This window comes from Poromitra crassiceps (assembly GCF_964638095.1).
Source record: "Poromitra crassiceps genome assembly, chromosome: 1".
Classification (NCBI taxonomy): domain Eukaryota; kingdom Metazoa; phylum Chordata; class Actinopteri; order Beryciformes; family Melamphaidae; genus Poromitra; species Poromitra crassiceps.
The window spans coordinates 71,958,392-71,978,419 of NC_139623.1; the positions used below are offsets into that span (position 1 = coordinate 71,958,392).

At 42.1% G+C, this 20,028-nt stretch overlaps 1 protein-coding gene and 1 long non-coding RNA gene across 2 annotated transcripts; both read left to right on the forward strand.

Moving 5' to 3' along the window:
- Positions 1–705: 705 nt before the first annotated feature.
- On the forward strand, positions 706–2,606 carry LOC310775056. Its single transcript, XR_014552628.1, has 3 exons — positions 706–846; positions 966–995; positions 2,520–2,606. It is a non-coding gene; the product is annotated as an uncharacterized lncRNA (long non-coding RNA).
- A 1,698-nt stretch (positions 2,607–4,304) lies between these two features.
- LOC310793385 (uncharacterized protein) lies at positions 4,305–19,800 on the forward strand (the record flags this gene model as incomplete). The annotated part of the gene is made up of 11 exons (XM_083655200.1): positions 4,305–4,310; positions 4,792–4,845; positions 5,038–5,073; positions 5,181–5,240; positions 10,242–10,343; positions 11,039–11,092; positions 11,346–11,387; positions 17,226–17,246; positions 17,733–17,756; positions 18,923–18,982; positions 19,699–19,800. The coding sequence occupies 11 exons, from the start codon at positions 4,305–4,307 to the stop codon at positions 19,798–19,800; spliced, it is 561 nt and encodes a 186-aa protein (XP_083511326.1).
- Positions 19,801–20,028: the final 228 nt, after the last annotated feature.

A 20,028-nucleotide genomic window follows, 5' to 3' on the forward strand; every position in this document is an offset into this window, starting at 1 on the left:
TAAGGTCTTTCAAATTAATCTGTGATTCCATTAATATATAATATTTTATGGCAATCTTAGGAATTGCCCATTTGGGAGCACTAGGGACACCAGTGTAACACATTTTAAAGGGTGCTATTAAGCATAAAAGTAATGTGTTATTATTACTTCTATCTGCCAAAAATATCTGAATAAAAAGTGCTATTCTCCTGATAGGTATGTTAAGTGGAGCTCTTGGAGGTACAGGAGCTGGACCTACTGGTGGAGTTGGCACTGGTGGTGCTGGCACAGGCTACGGACCAGGTGGAGGAGTTGCTCCTGGTGGTGCTGGTACAGGCTACAGACCAGGTGGAGGAATTGGGCCTGGAGGTGCTGGTACAGGCTACAGACCAGGTGGAGGAGTTGGGCCTGGAGGTGCTGGTACAGGCTACGGACCAGTTGGAGGAGTTGGGCCTGGAGGTGCTGGCACAGGCTACGGACCAGGTGGAGGAGTTGGGCCTGGTGGTGCTGGTACAGGCTACAGACCAGGTGGAGGAGTTGGGCCTGGCGGTGGTGGTACAGGCTACGGTCCAGGTGGAGGAGTTGGGCCTGGCGGTGCTGGTACAGGCTACGGACCAGGTGGAGGAGTTGGGCCTGGCGGTGCTGGTACAGGCTACGGACCAGGTGGAGGAGTTGGGCCTGGCGGTGCTGGTACAGGCTACGGACCAGGTGGAGGAGTTGGGCCTGGCGGTGCTGGTACAGGCTACGGACGAGGTGGAGGAGTTGGGCCTGGCGGTGCTGGTACAGGCTACGGACCAGGTGGAGGAGTTGGGCCTGGCGGTGCTGGTACAGGCTATGGACCAGGTGGTGTTGGTTATGGACCTGGAGGTAGGTTAAAACCCAACATCTAACTCAGAAGGCATGTCTGGATTCAAAACAGATATACTGTATTTGAAGGCTAATAAAGCACTCTAAAAGCATCCTGTGTCTTTTTTCTGCATTTTCAGGATATGCTGGCGCCAAAGCAGGCAAATATGGTAAGATTTTTATTTTGATTTGAGTATCTTAGATACTTTTTAGTCACCACTTCATCATATTATGCATCATTTTGAAAACATACTAAGGTGTTTAAATTAATCTGTGATTCCATGTAATTTGCAATCAACAGCACCTAAACATAGAATTTGAACCTTTTGATCCCCTCGTGAATAAATAATATTGCTACATATACTGTACCTCCACCACAGGTTTGTTTTTGCCAATGTTAGTTTCTTTGTCTGTCTGTTTGTCAGTAGGATATTAAAAAAATAATGAATGGGTCTGGGTAGTGTAGAGGTAAAAGCACATCACAGTGCCGACCATTTCAGTCGGGGCGAAGGGAAATCCCTTTCCGCTCTCTGCGTGTCAGTCTCAAATGTCTCTGCCACTGTGAAACAACAACAATGCTAACTAGCAAGCTAGCAACCTACACGCTGAAAATGGCAAGTTGTGATGAAGGATTGGATTGTGCAATAAAGCAGGCCTGCTTGGTACTTTCGGTGGATGGTAACCATAACAGAGCCTTTTCCCCCTTCTATAACACAGTGACCGTAAGAAGAGCCAGTCTGGCAAGCGCGACGACTGATGGCATCACTCACTGATGACATCACTGATGATATCACTCACTGATGACATCACTCACCATCAGTGTCTGTCACAAATTGCTGCCTGGCAAACTAGGCAGCTGCCAGCCTAAACCTGGCTCTGTCTGAAGCTGACTGACTGACTCACAACCCTGAGGACAAAATATGACTACGGTGGTACTTATCAGTGGCCGCAACCAGGCCTGGCAATGTTTTTGCAAGGCAGTCACACACATGCTGCCTAGCATAGCGAATTAAAAAAAATGTTTACCTCCGCCAACAGAGTTGGCCGGGAGGTAAAAACTGTTTTGGCCGCCATTTGTCTGACTGTCAGCAGGATATCTCAAAAAGTTATGAACGGATTTGCACGAAATTGGCAGAAAAGCAGGTCATGCGCCAACTTAGAACTGGTTAACCTTTCACGCCCAGTGGCCAAAAGGGGGCATGGTAATAGGAGTGTCCAATCACAAAAAAGCCCCGAACTTCCAAATGGATTCACGTAACACACCACACAACTTTGTAGAAAGGTTGGTCATGGGCCAAGGAAGAACTGTTTAATTGTCCACACCCACTAGCCAAAATGGGGCATGGTAATGAGCATAAATAGCTAATCACAAAAAGGCGCCTAGTAACTTTGGATTCACGTAACACCACAAAACTTTATTGAAAGATTGGTGGAGGACGCACTCAACCTTAGTGCCCTCCATTTTATTTTATTTTACTAAAACTATGAAACGGAGATACAGTAGATACTTGAGTCCAAATAGAGAGGATACACTTGCAGGGTCAGGAAATCAGTTTGCTTAAAAATGTGACAGGAATGGTGTCTTTGGGTGCAACAGTAAACTTGAGAATTGTTCGGCATTGATGGATGTTTGCACACTCTATGTAACTTCTAGTGAGTTTATTGTTTTATTTCTAATAAAATGCTATTCTCAGGTCTACCTAGACGAGCTGGAGGACTGGGTGGTGGACCAGGTGGGGGAGCAGGTACTGGCCTTAGCCAGGGAGCAGGAGTAGGAGGAGGGGTCCCAGGACGAGGTGTGGGACTTGCAACTGGAGGTGGACCTGGATCCGGACTGGGGACAGGTGGAATACCTGGATCTGGAGTTGTAATTGGAGGTGGACCTGGTGGTTTTGGGCCAGGCAGTGCTTCAGGTATGAAGGACAGAAGAACAAACTCCTAGTAGCTCATCCAAGGTGTATAATAACTATAAAAAACAACAACAACAACAACACCACAACAACAACAACATAATAATAATAATAATAATAAACCTTAAAGCTGCATTTGGACATCGCCCGAGATGCATTGTCACGTAATTGTTAGTTAAATGGGCAACATTTCCTCTACAATGTATCATGCAAAACCAAGCTTTGGCTGCTTGCTTGGGGTCCAGGACTCTTTCGCTACTAGCTTTGTGTTAGCATGTTGCCTTTGCAGGTGCTTGGAGAGATGTGGGGTCCTATATCGTCGTACAGGCGCTATCGTTTGTGCACCAGTTTGCGCATCTCTTATGCCATCGTCCCTGCGTCTTATGCTACCGTCTGCCTTCACCATCCAGTTTTGCGCCGGGATCTAAGAGCAGACACAGGTGTAGGCGTGGCCCAGGCCAAACCAGGCGTGTCCGCGCAAAATACTGGCCTTTGCGCGCCTCTTCCCTTATCGGCAAGTGTCATTTTGCACTCTGGTGAAGATACCATTGCCAGCATAAACACAGGTTTGGGCCGTCGCCCATGCCAAACCAGGCATGTCCACGCAAAATGCAAAGTCTTTGCATGCACCCAATTTTAAGACCACCTAATAGCAAGTATTAAACAGCTCTTAGCCCTAAAAACCCCACTGCACCTGTGAGCGCACAAGTATTCTGCGCGCAGTGCAGGAAATCCTGGCTTGGATACATTACGCATGGCATGGATGTCCCTCTCTCTCCAAAACCTCACGCGCACACACTCCCCCCCCTCTTCAGAATGCCACGTTGATTTTCAACTATAGCCTACATTGCAGAAAAAATACACACCTTGATTTAAAAATGAGAATTTGTTTGTCATGGTTTCATTAGGCTACATAATTCCCGACCATACAGGTCTGTGGTGTTAGTTGTATAACAGTAGATTACTTTTGAGAAAGTTGTGCCGGCCAGTATACAGTAACCTCTTTCCCTGCAATTGCACGCATGCAAGACCAGCTTCTCCACAGCGTGGATGGCATGACCGCAGTCAATAGCTTAACCTGGGTGGAGAATTCTGATATAGGCTATTGAAATAGGCTAGAATTGAATTCTCACAAATCCCTACCCTATTAAAGAAACACATATTTTTACCTTATGTTATAGCCTATTTGAACGAAACATCTAATTACAGTAAGCACACGCTTTGGGACATGTAACACCATGGGGATATCCACTGCGTAACTGCGCGGCAGCCCTTTGAAGTGTTTGAAATGGAATATCGTTCCATCAGCACCAATTTTCGTTATCACAATTTTTTATTCGTTACTAATGGTTTATCTATATTGAATCCGAACTTGTTCATCCTCCAATTCTCTCCCTCTCGCTCTCCCCATCTCTCTTTTCTCTCTCGCCCTCTCTCTTTCTCTCACTCTGTCCCTCTGCTTGCCCACTCAGTGAGGAGGAAGCTGCTGTCACAAATGTGACACTGTGGCTTTTAAGGGGGGTGGACATGATCACACCTGTGAATAATTTTGGGCTTAAACACGGCTATATGGAGGTTTGCACCAAGTTGACACTTGACAAGTTGACACGCATGGGCAACACGCCCACAATTAGTGCTGCCCGCTGCGCTATTCGGGCGCTAACCCAAAATGACCGCCTTTGGGACAATAGAGCCTGTGATGTTGTGGATGCTGTTTCTGGTCTGGGCACAGTTTGCACTTTACCGTCACATTCCTGTCCTTTTGCACAACAAATTCGAAGTAATGTGCATATCTCTGCCCCTCAAAAGTTGTAGTTGCCATTTTTGTCCAATTCAACATAATTTGTTTAAGATAAGTTCTGTCAAATTCAAACAAAATGCCAAATCCTTGTGCAATTGCTGATCTAAATAATTTAGTTTCTACCAGGTTATGGAGCTGGATCAAAACCTGCCAAATATGTTATTAACAATGTTCAAGTTTTTTCACATCATCTGTATGGCTGTATCATCCACATCCCACTAATGGCCAAATCCTTCTGATCTGATCCTGCTGTAGGACAAGGTGGAGCAGGTGCTGGTGGGGTGCTTGGAGGTGGAGCAGGACGAGGTGGTGAGTTTGAAGCTCTCGTGATGAGCTGTATATGTGAGATGATATTACAAAGGTCAGTAGTGCAGGCTGTAAGCCTACCTTTCTTCTATGTATGTTTCTGTTGCTCCAGCGCCAGAGACTGAAGCTGGGTGAGCCGTATATTCCGCAAAATGTGAAACAATAAGGGTTTAAAATGTTTTCTTTTTCTCGTAGTTGGCACGGGACCAGGTGGTTATGGCACAGGGCCAGGTAAGATAACACTTCTTTCAGTGATACATGTTCCTGCTTGACTCTTTTGTATTTATGATGCTGTTAATAGTAGTTGAGACCATTCCTTATGGTGTTTAACTTCATAGGTGGTTATGGACCAGGTGGTTATGGGCCAGGAGGCTTTGGAACTGGAACTGGAGGTCCAGGTGGGTTTTCAGCTTGAATAGCAGGTTTTGTCATCTGTAATTCGGAATTAAACGGGCATTAATTATTTTATTACCTTTATTGTGATAATGTAAATTGCTTAGGCATATTGCCCCCTATCTTCCCACTGGCCTTAGGTGCAAAAACTGGCATTAAATGCAAAAAAAAACGCGGCTTGCGCCTGCCTCGGGAAGATAGCATTATGGTTTTAGGCCCCGAAATGCGCTTTACGCCGAAGAGGCGTGGCGCAGTGCCAGAATAGGCCAGAATGGGCGTTTTGGCCTTAAATACCGGCCTAACGCTATTTTCCGCCCTGGCGTTAATTTAGCGCTTAGCGCTTTTCAAAACCAGGCCTTATTCAGTGCGCCGCGGATATTATTGTGCGTATTTACGCACAGCTCTCCTCTGCCGATCTCACACTCTCTCCCCCTCTCTCTCTCTCTCTCTCTCACTCCCTCTCTCTCACGCATCAGACAGGCACAAAGGCCGATGAAAAAAAAGTTGTTATACCGTACGTAGTATAACAACATGACAGTTTTTTATAACATGACAGTTTTGAGCCCCTGTCATTCAGAGGCTGTTGCATCATCCTACCTGTGCAGTTGGGGAGAAGAAAAGGCGAGAGAAAACAATATCATTCTGCCCAAACAAATATACACTGCGCCGGCTCCAGGGGCGGTTCTAGGCCTTTTTTGGGTGGGCTTTAGCCCACCCAAAAATAGTCTCAGCCCACCCAAAAAAATAGAGGCAATTTTTCTTTTTCTTTTTTTTTCTCTCCAAATCCATTGTGGTCATTAGTAGCAGTTTCTGACTACACTCAATGCGCTGTGTTTTATTATTATTATTATTTATTTATTTTTGCTTTAAAACATTATGTTTTAATTTTCTGCTTAAAGTTCATGAAAAAAAGTGGCATTCTTGTTTTTTCCCACAATAATTTCATAATACCATTTGTAATGCCACCGTTGTAGTGCTGTTGTTCAAAATTAAAGTACATTTTCTCAGATTTATTGGTGTCTTTCTAGTCACACAATTTAATAGTCAGTGTTTCCCATACACTGATCTATTTTGTAGTCTCTTCATTTTGATCTCAAAGTGCGCCAGTTTGATCCATTTTTACTTGAAACTGTACAAAATTTTCTTCCGGGGGGGCATGCCCCCGGACCCCCCTAGGGGTTCAGTAGTCCATGACCTTTGGGTGGGCTGAGCCCACCCAAAGCTCTGATGCTAAAAACGCCCCTGGCCGGCTCCCCTACCAAAGCCACACATGTGAAATCTCCAAGCATGCATTGAGGCTAATACATTTACGACAATAAATTGCAACCAAATCAGCCTAAGTAGGCTAAGTGGTAGATAGAAATAATATTTCTGTTAACACAACATGCAATTCTAGAACATTTCTATATTGGACAAAATAAAACATTAAAATCAAAACACAACCCTATGTGAAACATACATTGCACATACAACGTGATATAGCTGAGTAACATGGTTGTACTGTGATGTCCGCTCCAACAAGACTTAGCTTACTTCACACATACTTTTTCCAATAAAAACACATTTGTGCCATGACTTTACATAATGTGGGCTATATTTATGTTGCATCATTTAGCCTGTGCGCCTGTGCTGTGAAGCGCAGCGGGGGAGAAGAAAAGAGAGAAAACGATATCATTCTGCCCAAACTGACATCCAGGGATAGGCTATATTTTTCTAGTCGATGCATTTAGAACATTCTTTTCACTTTGATCTTGCTATAATGTAGCGTATTTACATGCTTGCAGTATTTAAACTGCAGTGAGATTGGTTTGAGAACCATAATAATATGGAATAATATATATGGAGACAGACGGGGAGGAAAAAAGGGAGGGGGGAGCTCAGAGCGCTTTGGTCGGCTTTTCTGACTGGACTGGATCGCTCCGTGGAATTAGAGCTTAAAAGGGAAGCTTGTGATTCATATACTGCACTTCTCCAATGAGCAGGTTGTGCATAATTTAACGCTTAAAAGGCATGGTTATAATGCTTAAGGACGCGTGACACCAAAATATCGAGTGCGCTGGTCCACGCCCACTAATCTGCGCTGCACCTGGCACTAAGCACTGTTTTTAGGCCGTTGCAACGATAGAGCCCATTGTGTTTTCTCTGTGTCTAAGTAATCAATGCTTGTCTTTGATTTGTTGTGACCCCTATAGGCCAGAGGTTTTCAAAGTGGGAGGCAGTCCTCCCCAGGGGGGGCTCCAAACAGTTTCAAGGGAGGCTCAGCGAAAGAAAGTGAAAAAATACTACATTAGTTATTACTAGGGGTGTCACGATACACTAATTTCACGATACGATACGATACACGATATTGGGTTCACGATAACAATACGATACGATATTTTAACAATATTTTTTTTAACAAAAGTAAATAATTTGTATGTATTTATTTATCATTTATTTAACCATGTGAGTCCCATTGAAATCGAAACCTCTTTTCAAGGGAGCCCTGGGAAAATACTGGAAAAATTGTCTTTCATTTGAAATACACAAAATACAAAACAAATGCTGTTTTTGGAAATTGTTATTATAATAACTAGTAAATAGAAAAAAGGAGCTTCTTGATGCTTATAGAAGGATTTAATAAAGAAGTAATGTACAGTTATACTTATTCAGTTAATAGAAAGTACATCTTCAAAATAGGACAAGGGCACAAGGGACGCAACGCGTTTCAACCTCTGGTCTTCGTCAGGCTGTAGGCGAAGACCAGAGGTTGAAACGCGTTGCGTCCCTTGTGCCCTTGTCCTATTTTGAAGATGTACTTTCTATTAACTGAATAAGTATAACTGTACATTACTTCTTTATTAAATCCTTCTATAAGCATCAAGAAGCTCCTTTTTTCTATTTACTGTTTATATTGGCCTGCTGAGCTATCTTGCCGCCACTTTTTTGACTTTTCCTATTATAATAACTAGAAAACAACATGGAAGATAATGCTTCTCTTGCAATAGAATGTGTCACACTGTCACAAACTAAATGTTTGTTGCATGGTGAAAGAAAAAATAAAGTATACAATCTATTTCTTAAATAACTCATGCTCAATGGTCCCTAAACTTATGTAATCTTATGTACCCCTTGAGCTGTTTTGCCATGCCAGTAGTAGTCTACCCCCTCACTCATGCGTGTTGATTCTGCTAAATTTGTTCTATTATTATTCAGGAGCAAAAAAAAAAAAGTTTTTTTTTTTTTTTTTACGATATCATTTTTTTCTGACGATACACATATCGTGACGTTTCGATATCGCGATATACTGTATCGTGCCACGAAATATCGTGACACCCCTCGTTATTACATTTAATTAACAGAAGTTATAGTTCAGTGATATAGTCATTTTGGACAATTTTAGTGTTTTCCCCACTTTCCCAGAGTCAGAAACAAATAAATGTCTTCAGACAGACATTTGTATGTATTTGGTGCAGTCTGAAGTATGTCAAACAACAATATCAGGCTATTTTGGCTCAATTGCGGAGTGTCGATGGGATAAAATAAGATATTCATGATCCCATTGGCATCCAATAATTTAACGAAACTAAGTAAACAGGGGGAGGTACATGTTTCTAAGCTTTGTCAGCTGGATCTAAAGCTGTTAAGTATGGTAAGAAGGGGTGTAGTTTGACATGACTAACATAATGAGAAACCTGTCTTTCATTGTTATGTTGCATTCACACTAAAAACGCAAAATCGCTTCACTCGCCCGAGTTTGACCGCACAAATCATTAACCAAAGTTGAAATTTTTTAACTCGAGTGAATTTCCCCTGATTCGCGCTGCCAACGGCAAATGAGGCATCTGCTCGCTGGTTTGCATTCAATTTGCTAATTTGCGTTGCGGTGTGAACGTTCAGTTATGGTTCCATTTGAACTGATTTGAAGTGTTCCTGTTAAAAAGTAACTGACTGCTCTTTTTTGTTCCTGTTACAAAATCAACAGATCAGTTGATTTCTGAACAATAGGCTACATGACTAGCTGACCAAACTATTGTTTTCTTACTTATCTTTGTATTGCTTTTTACTGTTCTTCTGTATATTTGCATTTACTTGTATTGTATTTTACAATTTTCTTATCATTTTACTATGCTACCTTACTACTGCATTTGACTTTGTTTGCAGTTTACAATTGTTAGTAATATAATGTGTATTGTGTTTGGACCCCAGGAAGACTAGTGGTCGTCTTGGCGGCAACTAATGGGGATCCTTTTAAATAAACAAATAAACAAAGTAATTGACTGCTTTTTTGATCCTGTTACAAAGTGATTTGAACTGATTTGACGTGTTCCTGTTACAAAGTAACTGATTGCTCTTTTTGTTCCTGTTACAAAGTAACTGACTGCTCTTTTTGTTCCTGTTACAAAGTAACTGACTGCTCTTTTTGATCCTGTTACAAAGTAACTGACTGCTCTTTTTGATCCTGTTACAAAGTAACTGACTGCTCTGTTTGATCCTGTTACAAAGTAACTGACTGCTCTTTTTGATCCTGTTACAAAGTAACTGACTGCTCTTTTTGATCCTGTTACAAAGTAACTGACTGCTCTTTTTGTTCCTGTTACAAAGTAACTGACTGCTCTTTTTGTTCCTGTTACAAAGTAACTGACTGCTCTTTTTGATCCTGTTACAAAGTAACTGACTGCTCTTTTTGTTCCTGTTACAAAGTAACTGACTGCTCTTTTTGTTCCTGTTACAAAGTAACTGACTGCTCTTTTTGTTCCTGTTACAAAGTAACTGACTGCTCTTTTTGTTCCTGTTACAAAGTAACTGACTGCTCTTTTTGTTCCTGTTACAAAGTAACTGACTGCTCTTTTTGTTCCTGTTACAAAGTAACTGACTGCTCTTTTTGTTCCTGTTACAAAGTAACTGACTGCTCTTTTTGTTCCTGTTACAAAGTAACTGACTGCTCTTTTGATCCTGTTACAAAGTAATTGACTGCACTTTTGATTCTGGCTCACGCTCTCATTTTTAAACTGTGGGGCTACAAGGTGGAGCTGGAACTGGGACAGGAGGAGGGGCTGGCACTGGAGGAGCAGCTACTGGCACTGGTGTTGCAGGGACTGGCACTGGGACAGGGACGTCAACCAGTGGTAAGATTCTGTTTGGGCTAACACTGAGGAGAGGATTGAGTATAATTAATTGGATTATTATTATTGTTTGCCTTGTAATCACTGTTGAGATTGCAAAAAGCATTAAACTCATGGATTTGCAATTGCCTATCAATAATAATAAAGGATAACTGCAGATAATTGGCAACATCCTAGATGTTATGTAGCTATTAATGTCATCCTCACTCTTAATGTATCCTTGTATGCTTGTATGAACTTAACACTACTAAAACCTACTAATGCTACATGTTACTTATTCCTTCTCAAACTACTTCCTACATGGTGCTAGTCTATCAAAATATCTTAGCTGTCATTGATTGTGTTGCATATTGGTTTTCTGTACTGTTGACAAATTGTGATATTGTAAGTCGCTTTGGACAAAAGCGTCTGCTAAATGACGTAATGTAATGTAATGTAATGTAATGTAATGTAACACTACCAGAACACTGCATAGCCAATTATAACGTGTGTTTAAAAAAAGTATTGTTTCCTTGTTTTTGATGACTACGTAAGGTATCAGATCGTGTATAGTAACAACATGGAGGAGAAAGATTGTAATTATGGCGATGAGGAGTGGGAATAAACTGAAGTAAAGAGGAGGGAGAAGAGGGGAGAAGACATGGTAGAGAAATTGGACAATCCTGAACTGTGATTTTGTCTAATTTTTGATGGAACAGGAACTGGAGTTGCAGGCGGCACACCAACTCCAGGAACAGTGGGCACAACAGCAGGTATGCTGCATGCAATGGGAAGGTTTGGTCAATGTCAAAAGATTGTGTTAGGAGTTAGGACTAAGCAGGGCTAAATGTAGTTTTGCCATTTCCATTTAGCTGATCTGATGCACAGCAAGTTGCACCGGTCCTTACAAAACATTGTTGCACATCACACCCATTACTACAACAATAAACCTAGGTCTTTCATGAGTCATGACTAAGTTTTCTTTTCTTTCTCTCATATTTGTCTGTATCTTTACCCAATTTCCAGGTAGCGCTGGCGGTGCCAGAGCTGATGGAGCTGGAGGACCAGGTAACTGTCCAAGTTAGAAGAAATAATGAGAAAGAAGTTTCTCCATCTTTTGTTGTGTTGTATTTTTTATTTATTTTTTAACCTTTATTTATAGGGAGGGGTGTCTCACTGAGAGCAATACTCTCTTTTTCAGGAACGCTCTGTTCTCTCTCTCTCTCTCATACACACACACACACACAGACACACACACATACACACACACACACACGCACACGCACGCGCACGCACGCACGCACGCACAGACACACACACTCCTGGAAGCTGACCAGTACAACCACAGTCTGATGTGATGGCCACTGAGTGGTTTAGGGTTTAAGAACATTGCTCAAGGGCACCACAGTGGTGGTAATGAGGGAGGAGCAAGCACTGCTTTTTCACTTTCCCCACCCAGATTTATCCTGCCCGTCCTGGAGATTGATCTGACATTCCAGTCACAAGCTCACTTCTCTAACCTTTAGGTCTGCCCATATTTGGCCCATACATACTGTACAACCAAAGCCACTGTTTTTGTCTAGAAAATTTATATTTTTCGGTCACACATCTGCTACACATTTCTAACAGGAGACTACTGACTGTATTCAAGATTTGTTTTTCTGTTTCTAGTGTCCGTATAATTTTTGCTAAGTCATACTGTTTCCCCCTCTCAGTTCAGCTTTTTCACTATTGTACTCTTACTCCAGGTGAGGGAGGTGCTGCCAGTGTGATAGAGGGGTCTGGAAGTTCTGGAGGTGAAGGTGGGTGTAAACACAACAAGGCATGCTGGATTAAAAATAATAATAATCATAATAAAAAAAAATCTGATTCACATACCCAAAGATCAAAAGACCCACAGACTCCAAGTCAAACACAAAAGAACAGGAAAACATTTTTCGCCAGCTGGAAAATACAATAGGCTACAGACAGAGCATTCATTATTCTGATTTTAATTTTCACTACACATGGAATGGTCTTGTGTTTGACTGGTGACTACTGAATAGTGTAAAAATATGATTAAAAAACAATATTAAAAAACAATATTATTCCAGGAAATACTGGCATTACTGGTGGCCCAGTAGGAGCAGGTGATAGAGGTGGTATAAACAGTACAGGAATCCCCATCATTGGTGCAAAACCAGGTATTTCTGGTCAAATACTGCTTATTTGTAGTTTGTACTACACATTAAAATAGATGCAGTCATTCATAGTAATTACTTCAAGACTGTAGGCTATGTGAAGCAGTATCAGTTAGAATGCGGGGTCATGTTTTATACAACGGTCCTATCTTAACTCTATTCAGTTTTGTCGTTTTGTTTTGTGTCTCAGTTAGCTGTGGAATTCGCCCACATTCATGTTTTGTTCACCTCATTTTCAGATAAAACAGAACTCAGTGGGACTCCAGCTCCAGGTGAGGATTCACTTCAGTCATGGCTTTTGCCTGTATGTGCATTCATTTCTGCTTTACCATCATCACGACTTGATCCTCCATCCATACACTGTCATTGGTTCTGCTTCATGTTACTGTAACGCAGGGGTGGACAAACTTTTTTGGTTGTGGGCCGCATACAGAAAAATATAAGGAGTCGCGGGCCAAACAATATTAAGCGCGGCAGTTTTTGTGGCAAAAATTGTTTACAATGGGTATTTCTGTATGTTTTCAAATTTTATTTTCCTGTGCCAACAGGTTAAGACAGAGATAATTTAACATTAGTATTAAACATTCATTCAGTATTAAAAATGTTTAAAAATAAATAGACCAGGTCAGGGTACTCAAGTATAACCCATTTTCAATGGTTTTAAATTGAAAAAAACGAAATGGGGGGAATCCGTTTTTTTGTTTTTCCATTTGTTTTTCTTAATTTTGTTGTTTTTCCGTTTTTTCCCGTTTTCGTTTTTTCGTTTTCGTTTTCTGTTTTAAACTTTAAAACAGTAAAACGCAGTTGGCCCGTGGGCCGTAGTTTGGCCACCCCTGCTGTAAAGCTAAGCAGAGCTGAAGGTCCTACAATGTCATTCATAATCATTTCTCTTGACAGGAGACTTTGCTATTGTCAGTAGTGGCACACCAACCAATGCTCCCAGTAAGCCTCACACATCACCCTCTCCTTCACATTTACCATCTCTGCTTCATCTTACTCAGCACCCCCCCCCCCCCTCCCAAGCAACTTGCCCAACTACGTCTCACTTATAAATTAATTGATTGTAGTTTATAGGAGTGTATAAACATTGTTTAAGTAGTTAATGTTGCTGAAGTTAAAGGTAATTAAAGGTCTGAAATATATAACTCAATAACTAAAGATGATTTATAATTCAGACAAGACTGGTTTGACTGATTTTTACCAAAACCTTCACCATAAGTCTGAATGACACATCCGGCTATCCTCACAAATTACACTCATTGGCCTAACTGTTGTATCTCAAAAACCACACCTCCGATTTTGAATAAACCTGGCATTTATAAATTACACTGATTCTGGCCTGATGGGGGTGGCTCTTAACCTGACTCTGCCAGATGGGGGCGGTATTGTTTTCACAACAAGACACGCACCTGTAGCCTGTACTACGAAGCTAGTTTAATGCCTTATCCGAGTAAGTTTGAGTTTAAACCTGGTTTAGCCGTACTACAAAGCAAGTTAACTTTCAATCACCATGGCAACTGACGCTGCAAAGCTAACCTGGTCGCGACCAGGTTAGCTTCAGAGGATAAGATCAAAATCCATGACAGACCCATATAATCGGCTCTCTGGAGTCACTCACTGTTCATATAAGATCGCCATATGAAAAATAGATTGCAGTCAACTGAGAATATAACAAGAAAAACATTTGTGGCTCTGTAGGCTACATAATTAAATTAAGCCTACTTACCACTTTATGTCTTAACAGCTCAACGATGCGTGGAGAAATATGATCACTATTAATCACGCAGCGCATATCATACACGGAGCCTCAAATGGAGTGAGGGTGATATTCTCCTACATGCCAGAAAAGCCTATAGCCTACATATAATATAGATATGGGATAAATATGGGATAGCCCCAATAGGCTACTAAATATGCAGGCAATTCTTGCATGTTTCAGCTGGAACTGTGTCCTGTAGGCTGTATGCCAATATATGAGCAAAAATAGGCTAGTTTTTATCAATGAAAACTATGCCCGCATCATCTCAATTCAGTTCAGCAGTTTTCTCTTTTATATTAGGCATCAGCATTATCATTATTTTATATATTAATTATTCGATCAGTGCAACTACACACATAATGAGTGATAGAGATCATTATTCATTGAGCATGCGTTTCTAAATCTATGGTCTAAATAGGTTTACAGATTGTGGAAATTTATAGGCTGAGATTACACATTTAGGGGACAGAAATCGCTGATCAAAGTAAATCAAATGACTGATGTGAATACAAGCGGCAGCTTTAGCAGTCCTTCAGCAGATTATATCCAACGCGGATTTTCATTCTGACATAGGTTACATTAAATATCCGCTAAAACTCTGATCACGCACTGCGCTTTCATTGAATGAGGAAATGGGTGTAGAAATGGGTGTGGGCGTGGATCAACTCAGCTGTTCATAATGTGATTGGCTAGCGCACCTCTTTCGCGTGGACGCGCGCCTGTGCACGAGCGAAAAATGTGCGCGTGCACAGGCAGATCCCAGATAAAGCCAGCTTCAGTTATCGAGTAGAAAACCAGCGTCGTAGTATCGGTTAACTAGATAGCTTTGATCCTGTTCAGTCAAACCAGATCAAAGGGACTTATCGCGGATCTGTTAAGATAGCTTCGTAGTACAGGCTACTGTTGTGTGGTATTGTGAAAACAATATAGCCCCAATCTGGCAGAGTCAGGTTAGGTGGCTCTATTTATAGGGCAAAACGTCGTAGCTTATAATTGCTACACCACCGCTCCGATTAAACTTGGAGAGATGGTGCATTCTGTTACTGATTGGCCTAAGCCTTAGGCCAATCAGTAACAGAATGCACCATCTCTCCAAGGCCCTAAGGGGTATCTGCATCATTTGTGAGGGGCAACATACTTGTTTCCCATTATACTTGCACAGGGCTGGACTGGGACCAAAAAAGCTACCTGCCATGTGTCAGACAGGCCCACAATTTCGAATCGACCCATGCTTCGCTCGCGCTCGCATGGGTTGGGGATTTACTTATGAAGCCACATGTTATGACCCGGTCTAGGGGTTTTAGGTGTAATGATGTTGCAGCATTGAATAAACGTGCCCAGTGAGAACTCAACGGTTACTTATTAAATAGACATAAGTACAGTACTGTTGTTGAGGCTATAATAAAGGACTGTATGATACTATAACTTGCTGGTTCTGATTGGATTTAAACTTCGCTCCAGGTGTGTCTGTTAAAACACGGAAGCAGACAACTTATCTTCTTTCAAGACTTTTACTTGACTGAGCAATGGTCAGACATGGGCGTGGTTTACATGTGTATGTGGTTCTGTAAAGAAATAAAATATATATATACATTATTATAATTACAGTAATAAACTAGTCCACCACAAAGCCTATAGCATCAGTTATACATATATCCATCTATGCATACATACACACAGTATATACACTATATACTGACATAAACTATTGTATGTTCACTACATACATAGCCAGCATATCAGCCTCCATATCAACATACATGTACATATATCGTGGAAATAACAATCACTAATAATTACTATTACTTGCCTAAGCTTGATACAATAAAACTATTTAAATGTGCACCAAACCACAAACCACTATGAATTATACAATACTAATGCAGGGCAAACATCTATTTCTAATATAATTTTAGTCATAGCATAGTCTCCACAATGCACCCGACAGGCACGGAGTATGGCATTCCATCAATTATTCAATTAACAGCCACGTGTACTAGGAGCGGAATCCATCACGCATCCTTCTAGGGTAACCAAATCTCCAACATGAATATAAACTTATGCTTTACATTAACTGCAATTAACTGATAACTTAAACAGTGACATGACTTACAGCCAGGTCTCAGTGACGCACGCACACAGTACTAACTGAGATCAGTCTCTGAACCGCGGACATGAACCATGCTCCTCACTCACTTTCTTCTCTCTGTCCGCTCGCACTTCACCTCTCCAGCGCGTGCCTGCTACAGCACGAGTCCGTTCCAATCCCCATCGCGTACCTGATCTGCATCCTCAGCAAACGGCGCTGATAGACGGCCTTTTGAACAAGTACTAAACATAACACTGATTTTTTTTAAAGTGCAGACATTTCAGTCGAACACTGTGCGTCTCAGCAGCGCAGCATGTCAGCATGTGTGTGCGCTGCTCTCAGCAGGGTGTGTGCGTTGTGCACCCGCCTATACAGAGACACATAGCCTATTACTATCTTGCACATTGTGGAGTTAGAGGGAGCACCAACAACATCTTTGAACAACACGTCTGTTAGCAGAGTGGGTTAATGCAGCAGTTCTCGCGTGCACTCCCAGAGCAGCAGCAAGACGGAGGAAATAAATATAACACGAGGAACAGTTTCTCTTTCTCTCTCTGTGGTCAGAGACACACACAGACATACATACGTTTTCCGTGCATGTCATTGGCTGTCACCACCTGTGTTGCCTTCAGGTAACATCCTAAATTACAATGCTATACATTAGCATTGGTTAGAGGGCCACTCCAGAGACCAGAATCATTCATTATTGACGCCTGAATGGGCCGCTACCGGCCCAATCAAATACATAATACATACATTTTCACAACCTGACAGGCCCATTTCGCAACGGCCCGCCGGCCTTTGCACCGGTAAGAATACACTGCAGTCCAGCCGTGTACTTGCAATAAGTGACTGACACAATTTTTTGTATCCTCCAGGGTCCACAGGAGCAGCCCCTGGTAGGTTGGCCTGAATATGAAGCTACACAGCATGCACTGTCTAATTGTTTGAATATTTGATAACATGGCAGAAAACCACGCTTACTCTGTATTAGCCCTATGGATTTTCTTACTGATGCTTACATGGAGTTCCATAAATGTATAATATTACTTTTATTAATCTGATCATGATATGTTTCCACTTAAATGCTTTTGCAGCTGTCACTGGTTTACCTGTGCCAGAGAGTGAGTGTTTTAGTCACAACTCTTATTCAAACTGTCACAACACATCATGCTACTTTTTCCTAACACATTTTCTTGTTTTGTTTCAAACAGCTGGGACAGGTGTTGGTGAGTATTTACTTATGTACTCGCATAATTCCCTTATCCCTTGCCATGAGATATGAAGCGTTAGTGATGCCAGTAGTTTCCCGTAGTGTTAACTGGACTGACTTAGAAGCTGTCCTGTTATCTCTCTCATGGGTTTTCTCTCCCTCTGATCGTCAGGCGGTGCAGGACTACCCTCTGGAGGTGAGATATCCTACTGCTAGATGACTGTTCAACTGGACACATGCAGTACTGCACACTGCTTTGCCTCTTCTCTTCTATCTATGATTCCTGCTTGTGCTTCTTACTATTTCCAATGGCCTGTTTCATTTCAAAATCCTCTCGTTTTCTGCACAGGCTACAAAAAACGAGATTATCTTATTTTAGAAGCACAGACTGAGGCACAATTCAGTTACTGTACATTTCTATAAACACAGACTTTTACAGCATTCAAGTACAATCTAAATATTTAATTTTCAAATTTCTCAAAGAACTATAATTGTCAAACCTTTGGTCTCTCCATCAGGTTCTGTAGGCTCCTCAGGTCTTGAGATTGGTTTAGACTTTGGGTCTGACTCGAGCACTGGTGTTGGCTCCAGTGGGGGGTCACTGGCACTGGGGTTTGTGGTCTGAGTATTGGTGCTGGCTCTGGTGGTAAAGATGTTGGTAAAGCAGTCCAGTTATTGTTTGACTGGATCTGGTTATACAAAGAAATACACGTCATGATATTGACTGGGTGGGCAGTGATCTTTACTTACTAAATGCCCTGGAACCAAAAAGATGCTGCGTTTGCCTCAGTCTCGGTCTGCTTTTCACTCCTAAGGTCAGAAATAGACATTTCCAAAGAGCATATTTTAGACAGGCATGTGTTGTCAGTTGAGAAGTCTGTCTGTTAACCAAAAGCCATCAATAATTATTTTAAAAGGGGGGGAAACACTGTATGCAATATACTGTTTATAACAGCTAGGTAGAGCAGAAAATTATCTGGATAGGCCAAACTGCAAATACCAAAAACAACATAACCAAGCAATCATAATCAATGATACTGACATCTAATGCGAGTTAAACGGCTTTGTAACCTTATACAAAAGGAGCGAAAACATGGATGGATTCAACTCATCCAACTCATAAAGCTCCCATTCCCCCTCTACCAATGAACAGTATACATCTACACAAGTAATATCATGTGTTGATATCATGTGACAATGGGCCAGGTCTCAGTATAGGTCTTGGTACCCGGTGCTGCCAGAACATCATGTAAAAATGGTGACAAGGACAAGCCACTCAGCTGCATAAGAATATATTTCAAGGCACATCAAACAATACTTTGGACAGTTTGGGCACTTCCTGTTCTCTCATTGGTGTTGCAGGTGCTGGTGGAGCTTATGGAGGTGGGGCACTACCTGGAGCCAATCCTCTCAAACCCCCAGGTGAACAGAACAGCCAGACAATTATTCCATAATCAGGATCAATTAGTTTCAGCACTTAATGATATAATATCAAACACCAGCAATAAAAATAAAAATAAAAGTAAATTTAAAGGTGGGTAAACTATGACCTCTAGTTGGTGATATTCATAAGACAGCCACCAATAGAACCATACGGGGGCACAGTGGTAGCGCTCTCAGCTCGTACTCTTGCTGGTTCGATTCCCGCCTGGGACACTGTTGACACTGGGGCTATGTCTTCCCATGCCTTCAGTGCCTGGTCTCATCGAAATGGCCTTTCGGTGTGGAGTTTGCATGTTCTCCTCATGCTCCCATGGGGTTTCCCCCCATGTATAACTCCCCACTAAAACCTTGCAGAAGATCATCGTCTGACCAGTGGCAATTGGAAGAAGTTGGTCCCCGGGCGCTCCCACTGCAGCTGCCTGCCGCTGCTGGCCTGAACATGTAGGATGACGAGCCAGGATGGGTCAAATGCGGAAGATAAATGTCATGGCGCCTCAGCATAGTGTCTGTGACTAATAAAGATGGGCTTGTCTAATCTAACATCTAACACTACACCCCTAGGCACAGTACTCACCACACGATAGCCAACTAGTGATACATAGGAGCTACTCTGCAAATGTGGATTTAGGATTATAATTACTTAAAATTGTTTCTATGAAATACAGTTGTGGTGTTCTTCTGGGCTCTGTCTGCAGGTGTCCCCAGAGGAGATACACCAGGTGAAGGAGATGGAGAGGGTGGTCCTGATGGAGACAGAGAGGGTAGAGGAGGCGCAGGTGGAAGACCGGGCGGAGTAGGAGGGGGTCCTGCTGGTGCAGGAGGGCTTCCAGGTGGCAATGGAACTGCAACTGGAGCTGGAGTTGGACCAGGTGCTGCTGGAGGAGTAGGAGGAACAACAAGACCACCAGGTGACATGTTTGCCATCTGAATCTAAGAATCCCTTCCTATCCAAGATTAAGGTCTACTCTAAGATATGTTTGTTTGCGTTTTTAAATGTAGCCTATGGACCTGATGGGACGGTAGCT